Raw genomic sequence first — 20,499 nt, forward strand, 5'->3', positions numbered from 1 at the left:
TCCTTATTCTTTTGCCTTCATGTCCTAAGGAATGGATTACACATGTGTGCACTGTAGCTAGTTAAAGAGATCATATTTAAAAAGAATTACATTTATTTTGTGTGTGTGAGTGTGTGTGTGTGTGTGTGTGCTGGCCCATGTGTGAAAGTGAGGGATCACTGCTCTTCTTCCAGAATGAATTCTGAGGATACATTCAGGTCATCAGGCGTGGTGGCAAGCAATTTACCTGCTTGTCATCTCAACTGGCCCTGAAAGATTGCCCCCACATTTAGTTATTTTTATCTTTTTATTGATTCTTTGTGTAGGAAGACTGCTTTTTAAAGGACCTCTCCCCAGCGCATTCTTTTTCATGCGCTCTTAGGAGGTCAGTCTGCTCCTAAAGTTTTAAACTGGACTCTCTTGTTTCTAACACAGCAGTGAAAGGTTTTTAATCACTTTTCTAGCAAATGACGATGCAAAAACTCAATCTAGCCTTGCGTTGGTGGCTGTCAATGATTCTCATAAATCACATATGTGTTTCTTTGCCAATAGCACTGTATAATTCTACATAAGTAAGAGAATTAAGTTATCCTAGAATATCTTAGCGCTTTGATAATAACACCAGGAGTTACCTGCTTTCTGCACACTGTGTGAAGCTGAAGCAGTGGAGAAACAAGGAATTTGCCCATGGCCACCATGTAAGGCAAAAGACACTGGAACCTGACCTGGAGGAAGAGGCTGTGCCCCAGCCTTCTGTGTGTGCAACTGGCCAAGTGGGGCGGTGGGGAGAAAAGACTGAAAGGGCTGGGCCGCAGAAGAAGGCCCACAAGTGGGGACCTCAACAGGCCCCTGCATAAAGTCACTGAATTCGTCTTCGTCAAGAAAGGCTGATGATGGGGAGGAAGTTTTAGCAGAATGAGGTGATGTGGGACAATCTGCAAAATGGAAAATGGCAATGAAACATACAGGCATGAAAACCAGAGGAAGAAAGAAGTCCAGATGTAACACAACCCTCAGAACTTACTGAAATGTGAACAGTGGAGCTGAGTAAGAAACAACAGTCAGCCAGTGGGTGGTGGCGCACACCTTTAATCCCAGCACTTGGGAGGCAGAGGCAGGTGCATCTCTACGAGTTCAAGGCCTGCCTGGTCTACACAGTGAGCTCCAAGACAGCCAAGGCTAGACACAGAAAAACCCTGTCTCAAACAAACAAAAACAACAACAACAAAAAAAAAAGGAAAGCAACAACTACAGCCAAGTGGAGCCAGAGTGCTCCCAGGACACTTGTCTGTTATGTTCTAAAAATAAGTTCTAGAGCTAGTTTGCATTTGGTTCAAAAACAGACAAAATTGACTCAAATTTCCTTCTTTCATTTTATTAGGTAGTACCCAATGTGTATCAAAATGACAATCCTTCTGAAATCCAAGTGCCCTATATAGAAAATATTTATTTTTTTTTTCTTTCTTTGTTTTTTTTTGAGATTGAGTCTATTAAATCTTGGTGGTCCTGAAACGTAGACTCTGTAGACCAGGCTGGCCTCAAACTCAGCTCTTTCTGCCTCTGCCTCCTGAGTGCTGAGACTAAAGGCATATACCACTACACTCGGCCCTAGAGAGATTGGTCTCTCTCTCTTTCTCTCTCTCTCTGTAAGACTGCTGCATAAAATAAACAAAATCCCATTGCTCACAGCACTGAGGATACAGGCACATATGGCTAATCCTGGCTTTTTATATGGGTGCTTGGGATTTGAACTCAGGTCCTCATACTTGCATGGCAAAAATTCTTACCCACTGAGCCACCTCCGGAGCCACACTGGCTTTTTATCATTACATGTGAGCTTTACTTTCATAATGAATGTGCCCTGCAAGGACTATATTTAATATGGAGCTCACTAACAGTTCCATTTTATTTATTTATTCATTTATATTTTTGTTTGTTTGGTTTTTGTTTTCTATTTTGTTTATCTAGGCAGGGTCTCTCTGTGTAGCCCTGGTTATCTGGACCTCTCTCTGTAGACCAGGCTGCCCTTGAACTCAGAGATCCACCAGCCTCTGCCTCTGCCTCTACCTTCTGCTTACTGGGGGTTATAGGCATGTGCCACCATTCCCAGCTGTTTCTTCCTATTTTTAATGTTTGAATTGCTCCACTATCTACTAATGTCTAATGTAACAATGAACTGTCTCTCCTCTGAAAAAGAGGGCAATTTCAAGCTTGTGACTTGTCTTTAGGATTGGTGGGATAAAATCTGGAATTACTCTTCTGGAGTATAAATGGCTTCACATAGAAGTGCCACCTCGCTGCCTGAGTCATGTCATCACTAGCTTGTTTGGCTTATACTTTTCAGTTTTAGATATGCTTTTCCTGATGGCAAAAATGATTACTAACAGCTATTCTTCCAGTTTTAGTGTCTACTTTACTTTGGGCATGATTTTGGTAATAGCAATCAAGGTACTTAATCTAATCAGTAAAATTAACAGGGCAGAGTAAAGCTGAAGCAGAAAATCAAGAATTAGTAATAATATGCTGGAGAGATGCTCAGTGCTCAAGAGCACTCGCTGCTCTTCCAGAGGACTTGAGTGCGCTTTCTAGTGTGCACATCAGTTTCACAATAGCCTGTAACTCCAGGTCCAGGGGATCTGACGGCCTGGGTGGACACTTACACACACACACATATACACACACACACACACATACACACACACACACACACACACACACACACACAATACTTTTTAAAAAGAAGTGATAACAGTGTCAATATTAGATTGATTTCTCCTACTATCAACTTGAAAGAGATACGAAAACACAAGGATTTAGAATAAAAATTGTTGATGTGATATTTTCTAGCAGAGTAGATAGCACTTTTTGGTTTGTTGAATTATTTGTGAAAATTGCTTGTCTGTTAATTCTACATTATTATTGAAATTACCTGATAACATGTCAAAATATTTAATTTTTAAAAGATGAGAAATATTTTGCAGACAAGACAATTCCAACTAAGTGTTTAAAATGATAACAGAACAAAAATAAATCCCTTTACCCTGCTTCTCTAAAAGGCAATTTTATTTGATTAAATCAGGATTAAAAACTACAAAGAAATTTACTGAAGAAATGAAACTTTCCCGAGAAATATCACAGCCATGACTAGAAATGGGGCAACTTTGAGAATTTCTAAATTTTGTCTCATGAATAACAAAATCTGACCTAGCTCATAAGAGTGCATATTTCATTATAATAAAGATGGACTAGTAAACTCACTACATTTGATTCAACAGACTAATTTTTTTCTTTTTTTAAGGCAGGGTCTCTCTATGCAGTCTCAGGAGACCAGCCTGGTGTCGAATTGAAGAGGTCCTCCTACCTCTGCCTCCCGAGTGAGTGCTGGGTTAAAGGCACACATCATCGTGCCCGGAGAATGGACTTTCTTACCATTAGTACACACACTATACAAACTTCCCAGGAAAGTTATCAAAGCGACGTCCAAGCAGAGGACTAAGGATTTTAACCTCAGCTTATCTGTTAACTGGGTCTGATCCCAACATTTCAAGATACCCAAAACTGAACTCAGCTTGAAGAAAGAATTCAGCACTGACCTTCACAAACAAAGGCCATTTAAACAGAGGGGGATGGTTCCAAGGAAAGAACATTTTCGTGTCTCTTAAAAAAAAAAAACCTACCTGGTTTCTTGGGGTGAGATGCTGGAGTGGGGTGCATCTTCGCATCTCTGGAAAACCCATCCAGGTTTCCTTTTATGGCTTCCAAAGCATCGTCTCTATTCTTCTCTCCTGTCTGCAAGGCAAAAAACCTGTTTAGTTCTTCCCTTCTCACACTAAAACACAGATATTTATTTCCAGCATCCTTTTATCCTTTTTGTTTTGAGACAAGGTTTGCCATAGAGTTCACGGTCCAGCCCAGGCTGGCCTCAGACCATGCAGGTCATCCTCTTGCCTTTGACTCAGGAATGAGCTGCCACAGGAGGCTTCAGTTCCAATATTATTACTATACATTTGTGATAATTAATTTTCCAAGTCATAAAGACATCATCAATTAGTATATAAAGTAAAGGCATAAAAAGACATTCTATGTAATATAAAAACTTTAGAAGGTTCATTCTCAAGTACTACTGGACAAGACTGAAATAATAAAATGTTCTAAGAGGAGATGTGATAGGCTAGGGTCAGACAGAAGGGGAGGAGGTCCTCCCCTAACAGGGGACTAGGGAAGGGGCATGGGGGAGAAGAGGGAGGGTGGGTGAGACTGGAAGGAGATGGAGGGGCCTACAGCCGGGATACAAAGTGAATAAATTATAATAAATTAATTAATTAATTTTAAAAAAGAATAAAAATGTTCTATGAGGAACCTGACAAACCCATTTCCTATCACCCCATTTAGCATCAATGCTTCCCAGAAAAAGATTACCAATATTGTTATGGTGGTTAAAAAAAAGTTGAGAAGATGATGGCTGAAACCTGTTTCCCCCAACAATAGAGACTTATCTGCACAGAAAAAGAAATATCCTTCCCTTCAGGGCTTAGGTAAAGCATGATGTAAAGAAATCCATTGTAGCCTCAGCTTGGGCTGGTGCCTGAGTGAGGGATGCGTGTGCAGTGTGCCCTTGAGCTCTGGGAGGAGACAGTGCATACATCACCTTGGGTTTCACGCTACTCAGAAGTCTGAGCTTTTGTTTTTGCTCTTCAAACTGACGTCTTTTTCTTTCTTCTTCTAAGAGTTTTTGTTGTTGTTCAAATCGTTTTCTGAAGGTAAAACAACCACATCAACATTCAGCGTAAAGGAGTACACTCAGATTTATACTGTCAGCTTCAGCAAGACCAACTTGCCTCTTTAGAATTATAATCTTCACTCTTAATTATATATAATGCTTTTATGACAATCTGTTTCTTCTGTAAACTAGCTCTAAAATGCTTTAAATGAATCTACAGAATGATTCACTTAATTTGCATGTATGCTTTTATTTCTTACCTAATTTGCAAGGCAAAGAAAAAATATATATATTTTGGTGGCGTAGCGGGGTATGAGACCATCTGCATGCGGTATCCTACAACTGAGATAGCTCCAAGTGTAAAGAGAGAAACCCACCTGTAGGTGGGGATGTGCCCTTTCCTCCTGCCTGAAGGATTAACCCAATGTGGCAAGGCCAGGAACCTGGCTCCGGGCCCACCCCAGGAAGGCAAGTTCACCTTAAGAAAGGGGCCCCAGTTGGTTGTCTAACACCAAGTGGTCAGCTCTGAAATCACATGCATACAAGTAAAATTACATGGACTGAGTAGGTTGTACTTAAGAGACCATAAATTTGGGAGCAAGGGGAGGGGATATACAGGAGGATTAGAGGGAGGAAAGAGAAGGATGTGTGTAATTATACTTAATTTAAAATTTTTTTTCAAATTATCAGTTGAAAAAAGGTAACATTCATTCCTGTGGTGGTTTAATAGTTACGGCCCTCACAGATTCATGTATTTGAATGCTTAGACCCTAGGGAGTGGCACCATTAGGAGGTGTGGCCTTGTTGGAGGAAGTTTGTCACTTGGGGGCACACTTGGAGGTCTCCTAGGATTAAGTTATACCCAGAGTGGCACACAATCTCCTTCTGCTGCTTTCAAGATGCAGAGCTCTCAGCTCCTTCTCTAGCGCCATGTGTGCCTGCACGCTGCCGTGCTCCCCACCACGAAGATAATGAAGTAAACCTTTGAAACTGCAAGCCAGCCCCAATTAAATGTTTTCCTTTATCAGAGATGCTGTGCTCATGGTGTCTCTTCACAGCAATAAAGGCCTAAGACAATGCCTTTCCTTTCCAGAATCCCCTCCTCCTGGTGCAGTCCCTATGAGGCACCCATCTTTCTGAGGCCTGACTCAGAAAAATGTAATTATTTCTTTTTCTTCTCTTTGGTCTTTTTCTTCTAGATGCTGGCCAGAGCCTAAGCGTGTTCTTAAGATCCCTAACACTTTGGACTTCCTCACTCTGTTTCTAATGTTCCCATGGCCTGCCATGTGGCTGCCTGTCATCAAGTAATTGATCTCCATTCTCCCCTTTCCAGGCAGCTGTGAGAGTTACATCTTCTCTGCCCTGGAGTTTTCCTTCCAAACTCTAATGAACTGTCCTTAATCTTCTGTTTGAATATGCTCTTTGGCCTTAAAATTCCCTTTGTGTCCATTTTAAAATTCCATAAATAAGACTAAAAACCCCCAAGAGGGGACCCCAATTCCCCAGGTACCATATGATGGCTCCGCTGGGACTCCCCAAGATCTCCAGGAATATTTCCTTCCTGCTTTTTAATTCTTTAATTGGCGGAGAACATAAACCACTGCCTGCTGCAAAGGTATCCCCAGCAGCAAAGGAAACAGTCTTGGTGTACTGAGCAGTCACAAAAACCAGGGGGGAAGATGAACATAAAAGCATGCTCAGTCCTGAAGGCTGGGCAGCTCTGTGGTACAGCCCTTGCCTAGCAGCTACAGCTTTACAATCAAACAAAAGCAGCAGAAACAGCCAATTTCGAAAGCTGGGAGCAGAGGCAAAAACCTGTAATTCCAGCATTTGAGAGATCTGAGCACAAAAGACTGCAAATTCAAGGCCACACTGGACCTTTTTTGTTACTCTGACTCCAGAAATCAAAACAACAACAACAAAAATCAACCAAACATATAGGAGATTTCCCTGGGAAAGAAGGCAGTGTCTCCAGGAGCGAAAGCCACGCTCTGAGAAGCGGGGCCTTGCTGGACAACAAGGTGTGTTGATTATCACTGTAACTAGGCTGGCAAACTGCATCATTTCTCTGGTCTTCCTTTCCTCAGATAGAAAACAAGAAGTTTGAACAAAGGGACCTGTAAGGTCCCTTTTGGAACTGAACATATTTTTCTTGGTTTTTTATTTCGTTTTGTCTGAGACAGACTCTTGTTATATTGCCCATCTGGCCTTACATTCACACTTCTTCCACCTCAGCCTCCTGAGAGGTCGGGCTTAAAGGTGAGTGCTACAACATTCAGTTGGCTCTAAACCTCTTACAAAAGTATTTAAAGGGCCCTGCCTCAAAATCAAACAACAAACAAAGCTGTTTCTAAAGTGTTCTAAAGACAACATATCTCTTTCAGCTTCAAATTACAGAACATTTGATAATCAGTAGCTGCTACTGTTTAACCCTGTTATCCCTGGATCCCGGGGGTCTCTTACTGTTGCTCTTCCGCAAACTGCTTCTGCATGTCTGGAGTGTACTGTGGGCCTGCAGGACGCATGCCCAGGAACGGTGGCTGCCCCAGGAAAGGCACACCTGCTGCTGGCATTGGCCCCATCGGTATCCCTGCCTAGAAGAAACAGACAATAGATTAAATAATATATGGGTTTTTTTGTTGCAGGATGTTGATCATGCTGTGAACCCAGGGAGTTTGTTGTTTATTAGAAAAACTTGTTTCTAGTTGTAGTGTGACTCAGCCCTACCACACATCTTTAATCCAAGACCTTCCTACTTGAATTAAATAAAATCAATCATAGATCAAGAGGTAGAGCAAGCAACCAGTTGACAGGTGTGAACATAGGAAAAAAACAAAAAACAAAAAACAAAAAGAGTAAGAGGAAGTCAGGAGGATGGATAAAGAGATGGACAGGAAATAGAAAAGAGAACATTCACTTTTGAGGGGTTTTTGAGGTGATGTGGGGAAGGAGGCCTATTTCTTCTGGGATGTCAGTTGACGAGGAAGGTCAGCTGGGTGCTTTCTCTGCCTCTCTGATCTAGCAGGCTTTCACCGCAGCATCTGGCTCCCGAGTCTTCTTTGGTAAAATCGAACAATTGAGATATTGTTAAGAAAACAACAGGTTTTCTTTTTAATTATTAAAAAAGCAACTTGTAAAACAATTTCATAGTATTTTTTAGTGAGATATCTAATATATTCTAATGAAAGAATAAAAAAAATAGGCTAAACATTCACTTTAGTGTCACAGGACACCACTGGTATGAACTCCTTCCGGGCTATGTGTGGAAACCCGCAGTTATGCTCCAGTGCGTTCAGCAGTCCACACGCTTTGAGGAAAGGTGTCATAGCACATGTGTGCATCTTCGTTTTCACAGCATCAGTGAAGACCCTGGTGTATGCCAGTCATTCCATAGGTAATCCCGAACTTGATTCCCAGTATTTATAAGATAATACATATTTTGGGGGTGGAAAGATGATTCAGCAGTTAAGAGTACTTGTTGCTCTTGCAGAGGACCTGACTTTGATTTCCAGCACCCACATGGTATCTCACACCCATCAGTAACTCTAGTTCCAGGGCACTGGATGGCCTCTTCTGACCTTGACAGGCTCCCAGCACACATGTGGTACATATTCATAAAGGGAGGCAAAACATTCACAGACATAAAATAAAATCTAACAAAAGATAACTATTTTGATGTTCATATCACAATCAAAATAACCTAAACTTTTACAGAAAATAATATATCTAATCTATAGTAAATTATATACCAATAGGGGTTGGAGATGGCTCGGCAGTTAGGAACACTGACTGTTCTTCCAGAGGTTCTGAGTTCAATTCACAAACTCTAAAATCAGATTTAGAGTAACAATAACAGCCATTTTTCCTGAGTAAAAGTTTCTTGTGAGCGCTTCCCTTCTGAGCCATGGCTGCTCTTGAAGCCCACAAGACTGCTGCTTCTACTGTCTTGGAGATGGGGAGCACGTCCTTGTCCCTTTAACCTTTCCTTCTCTCTAAAAAGCCTGAACACAGTTTGTTGGTTTTGGTTAACAAACTTCCCCATTCTCTACTGCACCTTGTCTAACTTCCTCTTGTTTCTTTGTTGAGACAGGGCCTCATGATGTTGCCCAGGTAGCCTCAAGATCCCTCCTTTCCTTTCTCTCTTCTTTCCCTTCTCCCTTCCCCTTCTACAGGCCAGCTTTTACTTTTCAACTAAAGACTTAAAATGTTATTTTTCCATTCTACCCACAGAGCATTGTTGGTAAAGTCACCAATCCCCTGGATGATTCCTCCAACACTGTGTCTTTCAGGTCTGTGGCCTTTGCCATCCCCACCACAACATCACAGCCATCCCCAACCCCATTCTTTTGTCACATCTTTAGTCTATCAGCAAAAATACCCAGGCCCCCTTAAACTTTTTTTTAAGCATCCCAATACTTGGCTTCTACCAACCAGCCTTTCAGCTTCTCTATATCAGTAATTTTCTTCTTAGGAATACCCCCAATTCTGTCATCTCACCACTTTACATACTGTCCATCTTCATCAAGGCCTCACTTCTCACTTCTCTTCCTGCTCAGATTAGATTCCAAAGTTCAACATTAAAATGGTCTCAAAAGGGGCTGGAGAGACAGCTTAGCAGTTAACAGCACTGGTTGCTCTTCTAGAGGTCCTGAGTTCAATTCCCAGCAACCACAAGGTGGCTCAAAATCATCTATATTGGGATTTAATGCCCTCTTCTGGCACACACCATATATGCACACAGATCACTCATACATAAATAAATAAGTTAAAAAAGGAATTAACTATAAAAGATGGTATTACCGATATTCTCAACTCTCTTGTCAATTTCTTTAAAATTTTTTATTTTATTGTTCCCCCAATTGGTGTGTGTGTGTGCTTGTGCTTGTGTGTACCCATGCATGTATCACAATGTGTATATGGAGGTTAGAAGCTAACTTCGTGGAGTTAGTTCTCTCTTTTCATCTTTTTATGACCTCTAAGGGTCAAATTCAGGTCATCAGGCTTTGGCAGCAAGTACCTTTATCCACTGAGCCATTTTGATGACTTAGTTATTAATTTCTTGATCTGGTCCCCTGTTTTCTCTATGATGTGTCTGGATATGAAGATTTCTATTCACTTCTTCTTGCTATCCGGTATCTGCACAGCCCAGCCCAGCTCAGTTCCTTTACTAGAGAAATGGCTACACATGGCTAGGCCAGGGAAGGTCTCACGGCTTCTGCAGTTCCCTCAGATCACTTGCTCTGAAGAAGCTCGTGTGAACTCAGAGGGCCATCTAGGAATGGAGGCCAACAGATGGTACCAACTGCCAGCCTATGACGAGACCATGGAAGCAGCTGCCTTGACCTCAGTCAAGCCTTCAAGTGATTATACCACAACCAGCATCCCGACCTCACCCAAAGTCTCCAAATCAGAACCACCCAACCAGAGCCACACCTGAGTTCCTGGCCCATAGGAGTGGTGAGCTGTTGTTTGCTGCTGCTGCAGGGCACGAAGTCTCCGAGCAACCGGTGTGCATCAGCAGACAAAGACTACAGCCCATTGGGTATGCGTTAAGCTTCCTGAGTCTGTTCTTTAGCACCACCAACAATCCAGGAGATGTTTCGGCTACGACTTCTGATTTATTCTTTTTCATGCTTTTCTAGGATATCAACTAAACACCTTTTAGGCCTTCTCTTGTGTCATCAAACTCTCCCACACATATTTTTACGTGTGTGCATGTGTGTATGTGTGTGTGTGTGTGCGTGTGCTCTTGCACATGGGTGGGCATGCATTCAGAGGCCTCAGGCTGATGTCCAGAATAATCCTCGGTTGCTCTTGTACCTTACTTACTGAGACAGGGTCTCTCATTTCAACCCAGTTTTGTTCTGCCATGCTCTGGGGACCCTCAGTCTCCATCGTCTAGGTCTGGATCTACAGGGAGGGCACCGTGCCCACCAGGCATTTAAATGAGCTTCTGAGGTCCAAACGCCACCCTCACACTTGCCATCAAGAACCCTCATGGCAAGGCCAGCTCCCCAGCTCCACTGATACATTCTTTTTTTTGTTCATCCTAAATAGTTTTTTTTTTTTTTGACCTCTCCAGCTCACTAATTCATTCTTCAGCCATTTCTAATCCTCTGTTAAATCCTAGAATTCTTCCTTTGGCTAGTATATTTTTCAGTTCTGAAATTGCTTAAATCTGCTGTTACTTTTTATAATTTCGAGTTCCCTACCAAGATTTTTCTACTTCAGCTTTTGTTTCTTACATCATAAAAAATAAAACAAGGTTCCAGAAAGAAAAAAAAAGAACACATAGCTCACAGTCTGTCCAACAACTAACACAGAGAACAGTTACTGGAGTGGTTTGAGTGACAATGCCCCCATGGGCTCCTATCTTTGAATGCTTGGTCCCCACTTGGTGAAATTCTCTGGAAAGGATTGGGAGGCAGGGCCTTACTGAAGCAGGTGTGTCATGGGGCAGGCTTTGATGTTTCCAACCCCGGCACCATTCCCAGCTAGCTCTTTCTCTTTGGCTCCCACTGTGGATAAGGATGTGACCTGTCAGCCACTGCTCCAGCGCCTGCCTGCTGTTGTGCCCCCCACTACGTTAGTCATGATGGTCACCCTCTGAAACCGTAAGCCCCTAATAAACGGTTTCTTTCATAAGTTGCCTTCACCATAGTGTTTTATCATAGCAACAGAAAAGTAACTAAGACAGTTGCTTAGTGTGTGTGAGTCTTTGAGTTTGAACTATACTGTGGCATATACCTACAATTCCACCTACCTGGGAGGTCAAGACAAAGGAGATCCCCTGAACCCAGATATGATAAAACTCCATCAAAAATGCAAACACAGCATCTAACCATAGCTCTTGACAGGCAGATGCCCAACAACAAGCAATTAACTCTATAAACAATCAACTAAGAAGCAAGTACCTGCATTGCAATGGGTCCTTGGGACATTTGAGAGCTGTAATTCATTCCCATCATGCCTTGCATACTGGGCTGCATGACAGAGACCATGGGAAATCCTTGCTGCTGCATTGGCATCAGGCCTGCTGGAAAACACCAAGGTTTTATTAAAGCCAACATGTTGTAGGGTTTGTTCCTTAAAACCATAATACCCAGAGGACTCACTAACTGAGAAGCTCCATGCTGCAATGGAAAAAGCACAAGGTCTCGATGAGACAGGCGTGAATGAGAATTCCACCATCTACTTAGCCATGTGGCCTTGGCGAAGCTATAGAATGTCATTTGTTAATTGAAAGTAATATAGGTTCTGCAGAACTTGAATAAGATGAATAGCATGGCCCAAATGGAGTACTCAGTCTTCACCGTGGGGCCCAGTGATTTCTGCCCCTCTGGGACTCATAAGCTTATATCACATCCTCCTATGCTGACCTCGTGCAGCTAACAGGACACTGTGGTAGTGACAGCACCTAACTGCCCAGCCTTGTTCTTTTCCATACAAGATATCATGTGACCAAAGGGCTGGGGTGGTGCTCCTGCCCCCCCCCGTCGCCCAAAGCAGTAATTACAGATGTGTGCTACCACACCTTGGTTCCCAAGGCTAGTAAGTAGCTTCCTTCTTGCTTTCTTGGAGTACTTGTGCCGGAGGAAGCCACTGCTGTATCTCAGGATCACTCAAGTTGTCTCCTGGGAAGTCCTTGTGGACACCCGGGGCCTCCTCTGGAAAGGCAGCCTGTGTCTGCCACCTTGAATGAGCATCTTGGAAGCAGATCTTTCCGCTCCATTAAGCCTTCAGGTGGCTGCAGTTCTGCCTGACAGCTTTACTGCAGCCCCCAGGGTGCTTTGAGCCAGCACCACCCGGCAAGGCACGCTCAGAGTCCTGACTCATAGGCACATTGGAAATAACAAAATGCTTCTTTTGCAAAGTGTTGGGGTCACCTGCTACAGCAGTAGATAATAACACTTAAGATCATGAACTCTGGAAGCCAAGTGAATGGTCTACTTATGACCTATGGGGGCCTGGGTTATTCGCTCGCTCCCTTATTCTGTTTGTCTATATGTTTGTACGTCTGTCTCTGGGGCACTCTTTCTGATTCTCTCTATGTCTCTCTCTCTCTTTTTCTCCCTCTCCCTCCCTTCTTCCCTCTCTAGAATTCACTATATAGCCAGGCTGGCCTCTAACTTTCTGAGTGCTGAGAGTACAGATGTGCACCACCACTCCTGGTTTTTCTTAACTTTGTTCCATGCCTTTGCTTCTCATCTGTAAAATTGCTTAATGCTTATTATGTCAAAGAAATGTTATTTTTCTTCCCTGTCCTTACAGGGAAGAAAACAGTCACTTCTATATGAAGCGTATATAATACAAGGATAGGAAAACTAGAGGGAACATATCATGTACACTAGTACCTCCCAGACTTTCCCAATAAAATACTCCCAAGAGCAGAGAAGAACAAATAGCCCTTTGGGGTTTAGTAAAGGGTAAATGTCTACTATAATAAGGAACAGTTCCATATGCCTTATGCACGACAGTGAATAAAAACATAGCTTCCGCACAAATTACATTATAATTTTGCATTTTACCACACCCTGAACTCTCACTGCTTCTAGCAGGCATGTCCAATCTGTGGGCTGTGTGAAGCTGATCTGAGGATAATCCTGAACACAGCCCAATACAAAAATCACTAGCTTACTTAGCATCACAGGAACACTGTAAAAACTTGATTTTGTGGTTTTGAGTGTGGGCAACAATGCAAAGCTGCACATAACTAGAACCTTAGCTTTCTGGTTTGCTTTTGAGACAGGGGCTCACTGTATAGAGTAGACTGGTCTCAGATTCACAGAGATCTGCCTGTCTTTGCCTTTGAGTGCTGTGAGTAAGAGTATGTGCCATTATGTCCGGGCCATTCTCCTTTCTTCTTCCTCTTCTTTTAAACCAAATATTCTACTTAAAGAAGTACAGAAGCTGTCAGTCATGATGGAAACTACCTGTAACCCCAGTACTGGGTAGGCTAGCGCAGGAGGATGGGAGGTTAGAGGTCGGAATATACAATCAGATGCTATTTCAAAAAAAAATAAAGGTATAATAAACAGTAAAGGGAAAGACCAGTATAACAGATCTATCTTGTTCTTCCATTTGCTTTCATGTTTCTTACCGCTTAGTTTCAGAAGCACAATTACAGGTAAAAGCTAGCAGAGGCAGGCTACTTGTTTATTCATTCAGCCATTTGTTTAGATTCTCAAGGGTGAACACCATGGCAGGCATCATCCTAAGAACACATATATGAACAAAACCAGAGCCCCACGCTATGGAAATCATGCTGTAATTAGAGACAACAAATAACAAAACAAAACAAAAGAAAGCCCTACAAGTCAGGGCTTGGTAAGAGTTGGGGCAAGAAATAAAGCAAAGTAATGGGAATACAAGACCAGAGAATGCAGTGGTTGTGCTTCTGAGGCGTGTTTCTGCCAACAGGATGCCATGAGCACAAGGCCCTGAAGGAAGGAAGGAAGGGAGCCAGCAACACAGACTTCTGACAGAAGAGTATCTCAAAGGACACCAAAGGCAAAGACTGCGGTGTCGTGGATAACCACAACAGGCTCAGCACAGCACGGTTTCCTTCTTTATGCCCTAATGTCCATTTCATCTTTGCAAGGGCAAACCATTTAAAGCATACAAGAATAGGAAGTGAGTATTAAGTTTCCTCTTCTTGTCTCCTGATCAGGTACACATGGTGGGCAACACTGCTGTTGGTTTCTTGTATATGTTTTTAGAAATGACCTGCGCTTCAAGTGCTCAAATGACCAAAAGTCTACTCTAAGATATTTTTTAAAAAACCCTCACGCTGGACAAGGTAAGTGTGTGCCTGTGATCCCAGCACATGGAGGTAGAGGCAGTGGAATCAAGAGTTCAAGGTCATCCTCAACTACAGAGTGAGTTCCAGACCAGTCTAGATGGCATGAAACCCTATTTCAAAAACAAAGCAGAACCGGTGAGGTGGCTCAGTGGGTAAGGGGCTTGCTGCCAAACTTGACAGCCCAAGTTCAATATCCGGAACCTTCATGGAGGAAGGAGGTGACCCACTCCCAGGAGCTACCCTCTTATCCACACACATTCACTGTGGCACTGACACATGGACACATACTACACGGAAGTTTTAAAAAGTCAGTAAAAATAACAACAAAAACCCCTCCGAAACAATTCCAAATTTCAGGGGATGAAGGGATGGCTCAGGGGTTAAGAGCACCTGCAGCTCTTGACAGAGGCCCTGGGTTCGATTCTCAGCATCCACAATGGTGGCTCAAAACCACCTGTAACTCCAGTTCCAGGGGATTTAACAATTCTGACCTTCACAAACTCCAACACATCTGTGGTACACAAATGTATATAAAGCGGACACACACACACACAGGCACACACACACACACACACACACACACACACACCAATTTAAACAAATTTTAATAGAATTAAAAATTATCAGGCAATCCTTGGGATTTTTTTGTACATTTTCTGTGTTCAATGTGTAAAAAAAAAAAAAAAGCAAAGCAATGAACCACACAGGACAGTAAACACAGCTCTGTAAGTACAGCAGGATACCTTAGCTCATTTGATGGAAATCCAGAACATCTGCGCACATCTGGCTTATGACACACACATGTGTACAGTGAAAAGAATACAACTGACCCTTGGAAAATTGGCCTGAAACTCAACCTCTTCCACTGACGGAGACAAAGTCGGAGTGAGTTATTTCCACCTGCCCTGAGCGCCCTTTATCTTCCATCTCTGCTGGTGACCTAGGAGGTTCTGTTTCCCCTGTGAGTCTACCATAGCCACCCCGCACTGGCCGTGTGAGAAGGGCCGCTTTTCAAAAGCAGCTGGGGATGGAGGGAGAAAAGAGGAAGACAGTGGAACTGAAGAAGGGAGCAGAAGGAAGCAAGGCAAGTGTAGGTTATTCTTTTTTGTTTTCTTTTGGTTTTTTGAGACAGGGTTTCTTTGTGTAGCCTTGGCTGTTCTGGACTCACTCTGTAGACCAGGCTGGCCTCAAACTCACAGAGATCCTCCTGCCACTGCCTCCCAGAGTGCTGGGATTATAGCCACCATGCCTGGCTACAGGTAAATTCTTCCCTCAGTTTTTGTTTATAGTAGAATGGGTCAAAATGTTTTACCCCAACTCCAGTTGCCTTCAAGGTCTGGCTGGAATTGATACCAGTGGACTCCAGTTCCACACTCAAGAGAAGTTTATGGGGAAAAAAACGGAGACTCAGATCTTTATTCTCTCTCTCTCTCTCTCTCTCTCTCTCTCTCGTTTGGGTCTTGCTATATATATAGTCCAGGCTGGCTCAAACCTATGACCCTGCCTCAGCCCCACATTCTAGAATTATAGGCATATGCCACCATAGCTGGCTGAGACATAAATATTTTTCTTTATTGAGACAAGATCTCACTCTGTAGCTCTGGCTGGCAGATCAGCCTCAAACTTAAAGATATACTTGCCTCAGCTTCCCAAGTCCTGGGATTAAAGGTGTGTTATCACTGCCAGTAACACCTGTGATCCCAGCACTTGGAGAGGAAGAGGCAGGCAGATAGATCTCCTTGAGTTCAAGGCCAGATTGGTCTACAAAGTGAGTCCAGGACAGCCAAGGCTACACAGAGAAACCCTGTCCCCTAAAAAGATGTGAATTACCACTAGCTTCAGACTTAAACAATTTTGTTTGTTTATTTATCTATCTATTTATTTATGATTTTTCAAGACAGGGTTTCTCAGCGTAGCCTTGGCTGTCCTGGACCTCACTATGTAGGCCAGGCTGGCTTCAAACTAACAAGAGGTCCACCTGCCTCTATGTCCTGAGTGCTGGGGTGAAAAGTGTGCAGCAGCAGCAGCAGCACCACCACCACCACCTTTAAAAGAAAATTCAAGAGAAGATATTATATAGAGTTAAAACTTATAGGAAACTTTTGCTTCAGTGGGCAGCAACATAGCTTATCTTCTTATCCATTTAATTTCTAAGTTCAGAAACAGTGAAAAACAACTTCAGTTTGGGGTCTAAGGTCGTTGCTTATGGGCAGAGTGCTTGCCTAGTATTTCTGAGGCCCTGGGTTCCACTCCACTACTGACAGAGAAATGTAAGCTTTCACATACCTTGAGGGGGTCTCATTCCACCTGCAACAGGAAACAGGAAGCTGAAACCAGAATACAAGCACATCAGTATCTTCATCTATATAAAAATTCAAACAAAACCTGATTCGTAGACAAATGAAAGAGTCAGACAGAGCCTGCTGTTGGTTCTGTATTAAAATGATGACATTAATGTGTTAAAAATTTTTACATGTGGGGGCTGGAGAGATGGCTCAGAGGTTAAGAACACTGGCTGTTCTTTCTAAAGGTCCTAAGTTCAATTCCCAGCAACCACATGGTGACTCAACCATCTGTAGTGAGATCTGGTGCGCAGGTACACATGCGGGCAGAATGCTGTATAAATAATAAATAAATAAATCTTTAAAAAAAATTTTTACATGTGTGTTGTGCCTGCATGTTTGCCTGTGCATTGCATGCAAACCTGGTACCAATGGAGGCCAGAAGAGGGCCTAGATCCCCTAGAACTGGAGTTTCAAATGGCTGTGAGCTGCTATGGATGCTGAGTACTAAATCCAGGCCCTTTGCAAGAGCAGCAAATGTTCTTAACTACTGAGCTATCTCTCTAGCCCCAGAATTATTAATATTAATAAAGACTGAATTTACCTACTATCCAAAGTATCAGCATGCTGATGTGGAGGAACTTGGTGGGGGCAGGCGTATATGAAATAGAGAACAGAAGGCCCTCATACTAAGTCCTGCCTCTGTCACCTTGGATCTCCCTGGACGCCAATTTCTCCATCTATGATATGAGAAAGTTGGATTCATATCCATTCAGTGAACATTTAACGAGCATCTACGACACGAAAGGACTGAAGCAGCTTGCAGTCTTGAATACACAGGTGCAGACAAATAATTACACCACAGGGCAAGTGTGCCAACTCTTTTGAGCAAGGTCCAAATACTAAGTGGTCAGAAGAGAAAGGTTAATTTTTAGGTTATATCTTAAAAGGATTTGTGGAGGTAGCTTTTGAGCTTATTAAAGAAAAAAGAAGAGAGATATACAATACACAGTTTTGGCGAAAGTTCTTAAGCCAGAGATGCAGGATACTCATCAAAATGATCTGTGATTAAATATACGATTTAAAAACAACCAGATTGCCAGGCTGTCGTTCAGTGAGAGGACATTTGTATAGCATGTGCAAGAGAGGCAGAGGCAGGTGAATCTCCGTGAGTTCAAGGCAAGCCAAGCCTACATAGCGAGACATCATCCCCCCACTCCCAATTATACAGTTCTATACAGTCTAACACTGGAAACCGAGGACAGAATGCTGCGAAGCAAGGGAGCAGCTCAAACAGAAGGACTGAGTTCAAGGAAGTAGCTGCTAGTATCTGATGCTGCAGAAAAGCTTGTCCGGACGAAGAGAAGACTAAAACAACAACAACAACAAAAACACTGCCTTGAGCATGAGGGTCTTCTGGGGAGCAGTTTCAGTGGTCTCCTTGTTGGCTAGAGAACAGGGATTTTGAAGGAACAGGAGGAACAAGCAGGAGGGCTCTGCTTTGAGGAGCTAGTCCATTTGCTGAGAGCAGACAGTGGACAAATCAAGAGCGGGACTCTCTTGAAATTAAAGTAAGTTCTTTCCTATGTAGGGGGTGTCTTGGTTGCATGTGTCTACACACCACAAGCATGCAGTGCCCATGAACGCCAGAAGCGGCGTGAGATCCTGGGGAACTTAAAACTGCTTACAAGACGGCATGTGGGTCTAGGACTCAAACTCCAGTGCTCTTAACTGCCGAACTAACCCTCCAGCCCGAGAAAGGAAAACTCTCGACTGGGAGAGTTTCAATCTCAGAGTCAAAGATGCTCTTGAGAGGTTTCTGTGTGGCTTACTGAGCACCAGGAGCCGAACGTCAAATTCAGGAACTCTGGCTTGTTGTGAACTACACTGCTCCCATTCCCAGGAAAACGCCGAGAAACTCAACTTTTGAGTCCATGGTTCTACAGCTATTTTAGTGTTTCGTTTTATTTTTGTTTTTCCTTTTAGCGGCAAGGTGGTTTAGCATTGTAGTTGGACATCCATCTGGCTATATGCCACTTATGGCTTTTGTGGAGGCGCTGGGCCACTGGTGAACCCTGCGGCTGACAGGCAGGTCTGAAGAGTCAGCCACCTTTCTGAACGTCGTACAAGAGGCAATAATAGCTGAGTCATGCATTAACTGGTTTGTTTGTCTGTTAAAATGAAACTTTTAGGCTCAGTCGATTCTTCTGCTGCATCTCCTGGGTAGCTAGGATGACTATGTGCCACCGTGCTGGGCTCTGTTCACTGGATGACATGATGGAGTTGAAGGAGAGCTCTAGGAGCCATCTGTTTTAAAAGGCACCACTCATATCCCGGAGTGGATAAACTAGTAGCCAGGAATACAGTCAAGTAGGCAGCCAGTCAAGACTGTGCCAGTCTAGCCTTAAAGATTCAAATCAACAGAGTGGCGGCGTGGCTCAGTAAAAACTTGGGAAGTTGTATTCCCTTTGATCCCGTTGCAGTCTCTTTATTACCCTACCTGTCTGCTTCTCCCTCTATTAAGTGAGGACACAGAACCCAACATCTGTCAAGGCCCCAACTAAGGCAAGCAGAGACAAAATATTAGCTGTATTACAGGGCTTTTGTGAAGGACCTGGGTTCAGTCCCCACCATCCACACGGTGGCTCCCAGTCGCCAGTAACTCCATTTCCAGGGGATCTGTCACCCTCTTCTGACTCTGAGGACACCAGGCATGTGTGTGGGTCACACATGTAGGCAGAACCCACACACATTAATTAATCTAAAAGGTGATTTTTTTAAGTACCTGTTATACATAAAAGCTACCTGAAAAATTAAACACACATGAAAACAAGTGGACTGACAAATATGACTCACTCTAATAAAAATTTCACAATCCAAAGTTGCTTAGTGACCCCTGTATTTTTATGACTAAAATATTTAGGTAACTAGCACTAACGTTTTTCTTTTCATTTGTTTCTGTGTGTGGATACCCAAGGAGGCCAGAAGAGGGCGTCGGGTCCCCTGGAGCTGGAGTCACAGGCAGTTACGAGCCTCCCCATCTGTTAATCTCTCCAGTCCCCTAACATTCTTTTTTTATTACATGTATTTATTGTGTGTGGAGGGGATGTTCATGTGGAGGTCAGAGGACAACTTGGGGGAGTCAGTTCTCTCCTTGTACCATGTGGGTCCCTGGGATTGAACTCAGGTCATGAAGCTTAGCAAGAAGTCCCACCCCCTGACAACTAATTCTAAGACTGGCTAGACAAGCAGCTCAGGAAGATGCTGATAAGATAGCTCAGCTTGAGGGAAGGTCAGGGATGGGGTGGGGTGTGAACCCCAACAAGCTTCCAAGAATTTGACTTGAAGGCACAAATACTAACTGAAATGCTGCCAGCTCTCAGACCTGGAGCTTTGCTTGTCACAAGCCTTTTGCTAGTAACCTACATTTGCTACCAGCTTTCATGGCTCAGGCCTGGACTCCTAAATGCAGTCTTCTCGATGGATCTTCTCAGGCTCGGGCTTTGGTTTCTAATACATCTTATACAGATGAGGGGCATCTTCCTAATGGACCATTCAGTAAAGATCCTGCCGGAAGATGCGCGCTGGGATTAACACGGCAGGAAGCCTCTGGGGGTCAGCGTCCCCTACTTTACCTCCATGGCCTCCTCTGATCTGGTACACTTTTCCTTTCCTTTTTATCTCAGGAAACTCTTCTCTCCATCCAAAGCAGCCTA

The 20,499-nt window shown here is 43.3% G+C and overlaps 1 protein-coding gene across 19 annotated transcripts in view; it reads right to left on the reverse strand.

Moving 5' to 3' along the window:
• Positions 1–20,499, reverse strand: part of Synrg (synergin gamma) — a 77,277-nt gene that overhangs the window by 53,910 nt on the left and 2,868 nt on the right. For 5 of the 19 annotated variants that reach the window (XM_060387116.1, XM_060387113.1, XM_060387110.1 and 2 more), the window contains exons 2-7: positions 16,788–16,828; positions 11,614–11,735; positions 7,163–7,293; positions 4,628–4,733; positions 3,657–3,768; positions 612–914 (exon numbers count right to left, since the gene is read on the reverse strand). In XM_060387116.1, coding sequence (XP_060243099.1) covers positions 612–914; positions 3,657–3,768; positions 4,628–4,733; positions 7,163–7,293; positions 11,614–11,735; positions 16,788–16,828 — 815 coding nt within the window. Of the gene's footprint in view, positions 1–611; positions 915–3,656; positions 3,769–4,627; positions 4,734–7,162; positions 7,294–11,613; positions 11,736–16,787; positions 16,829–17,387; positions 17,524–20,499 lie in introns of all 19 variants that reach the window. The other 14 variants (XM_060387129.1, XM_060387128.1, XM_060387125.1 and 11 more) reach the window with 5 other exon arrangements.

Source organism: Meriones unguiculatus, chromosome 7, assembly GCF_030254825.1.
Source record: "Meriones unguiculatus strain TT.TT164.6M chromosome 7, Bangor_MerUng_6.1, whole genome shotgun sequence".
Classification (NCBI taxonomy): domain Eukaryota; kingdom Metazoa; phylum Chordata; class Mammalia; order Rodentia; family Muridae; genus Meriones; species Meriones unguiculatus.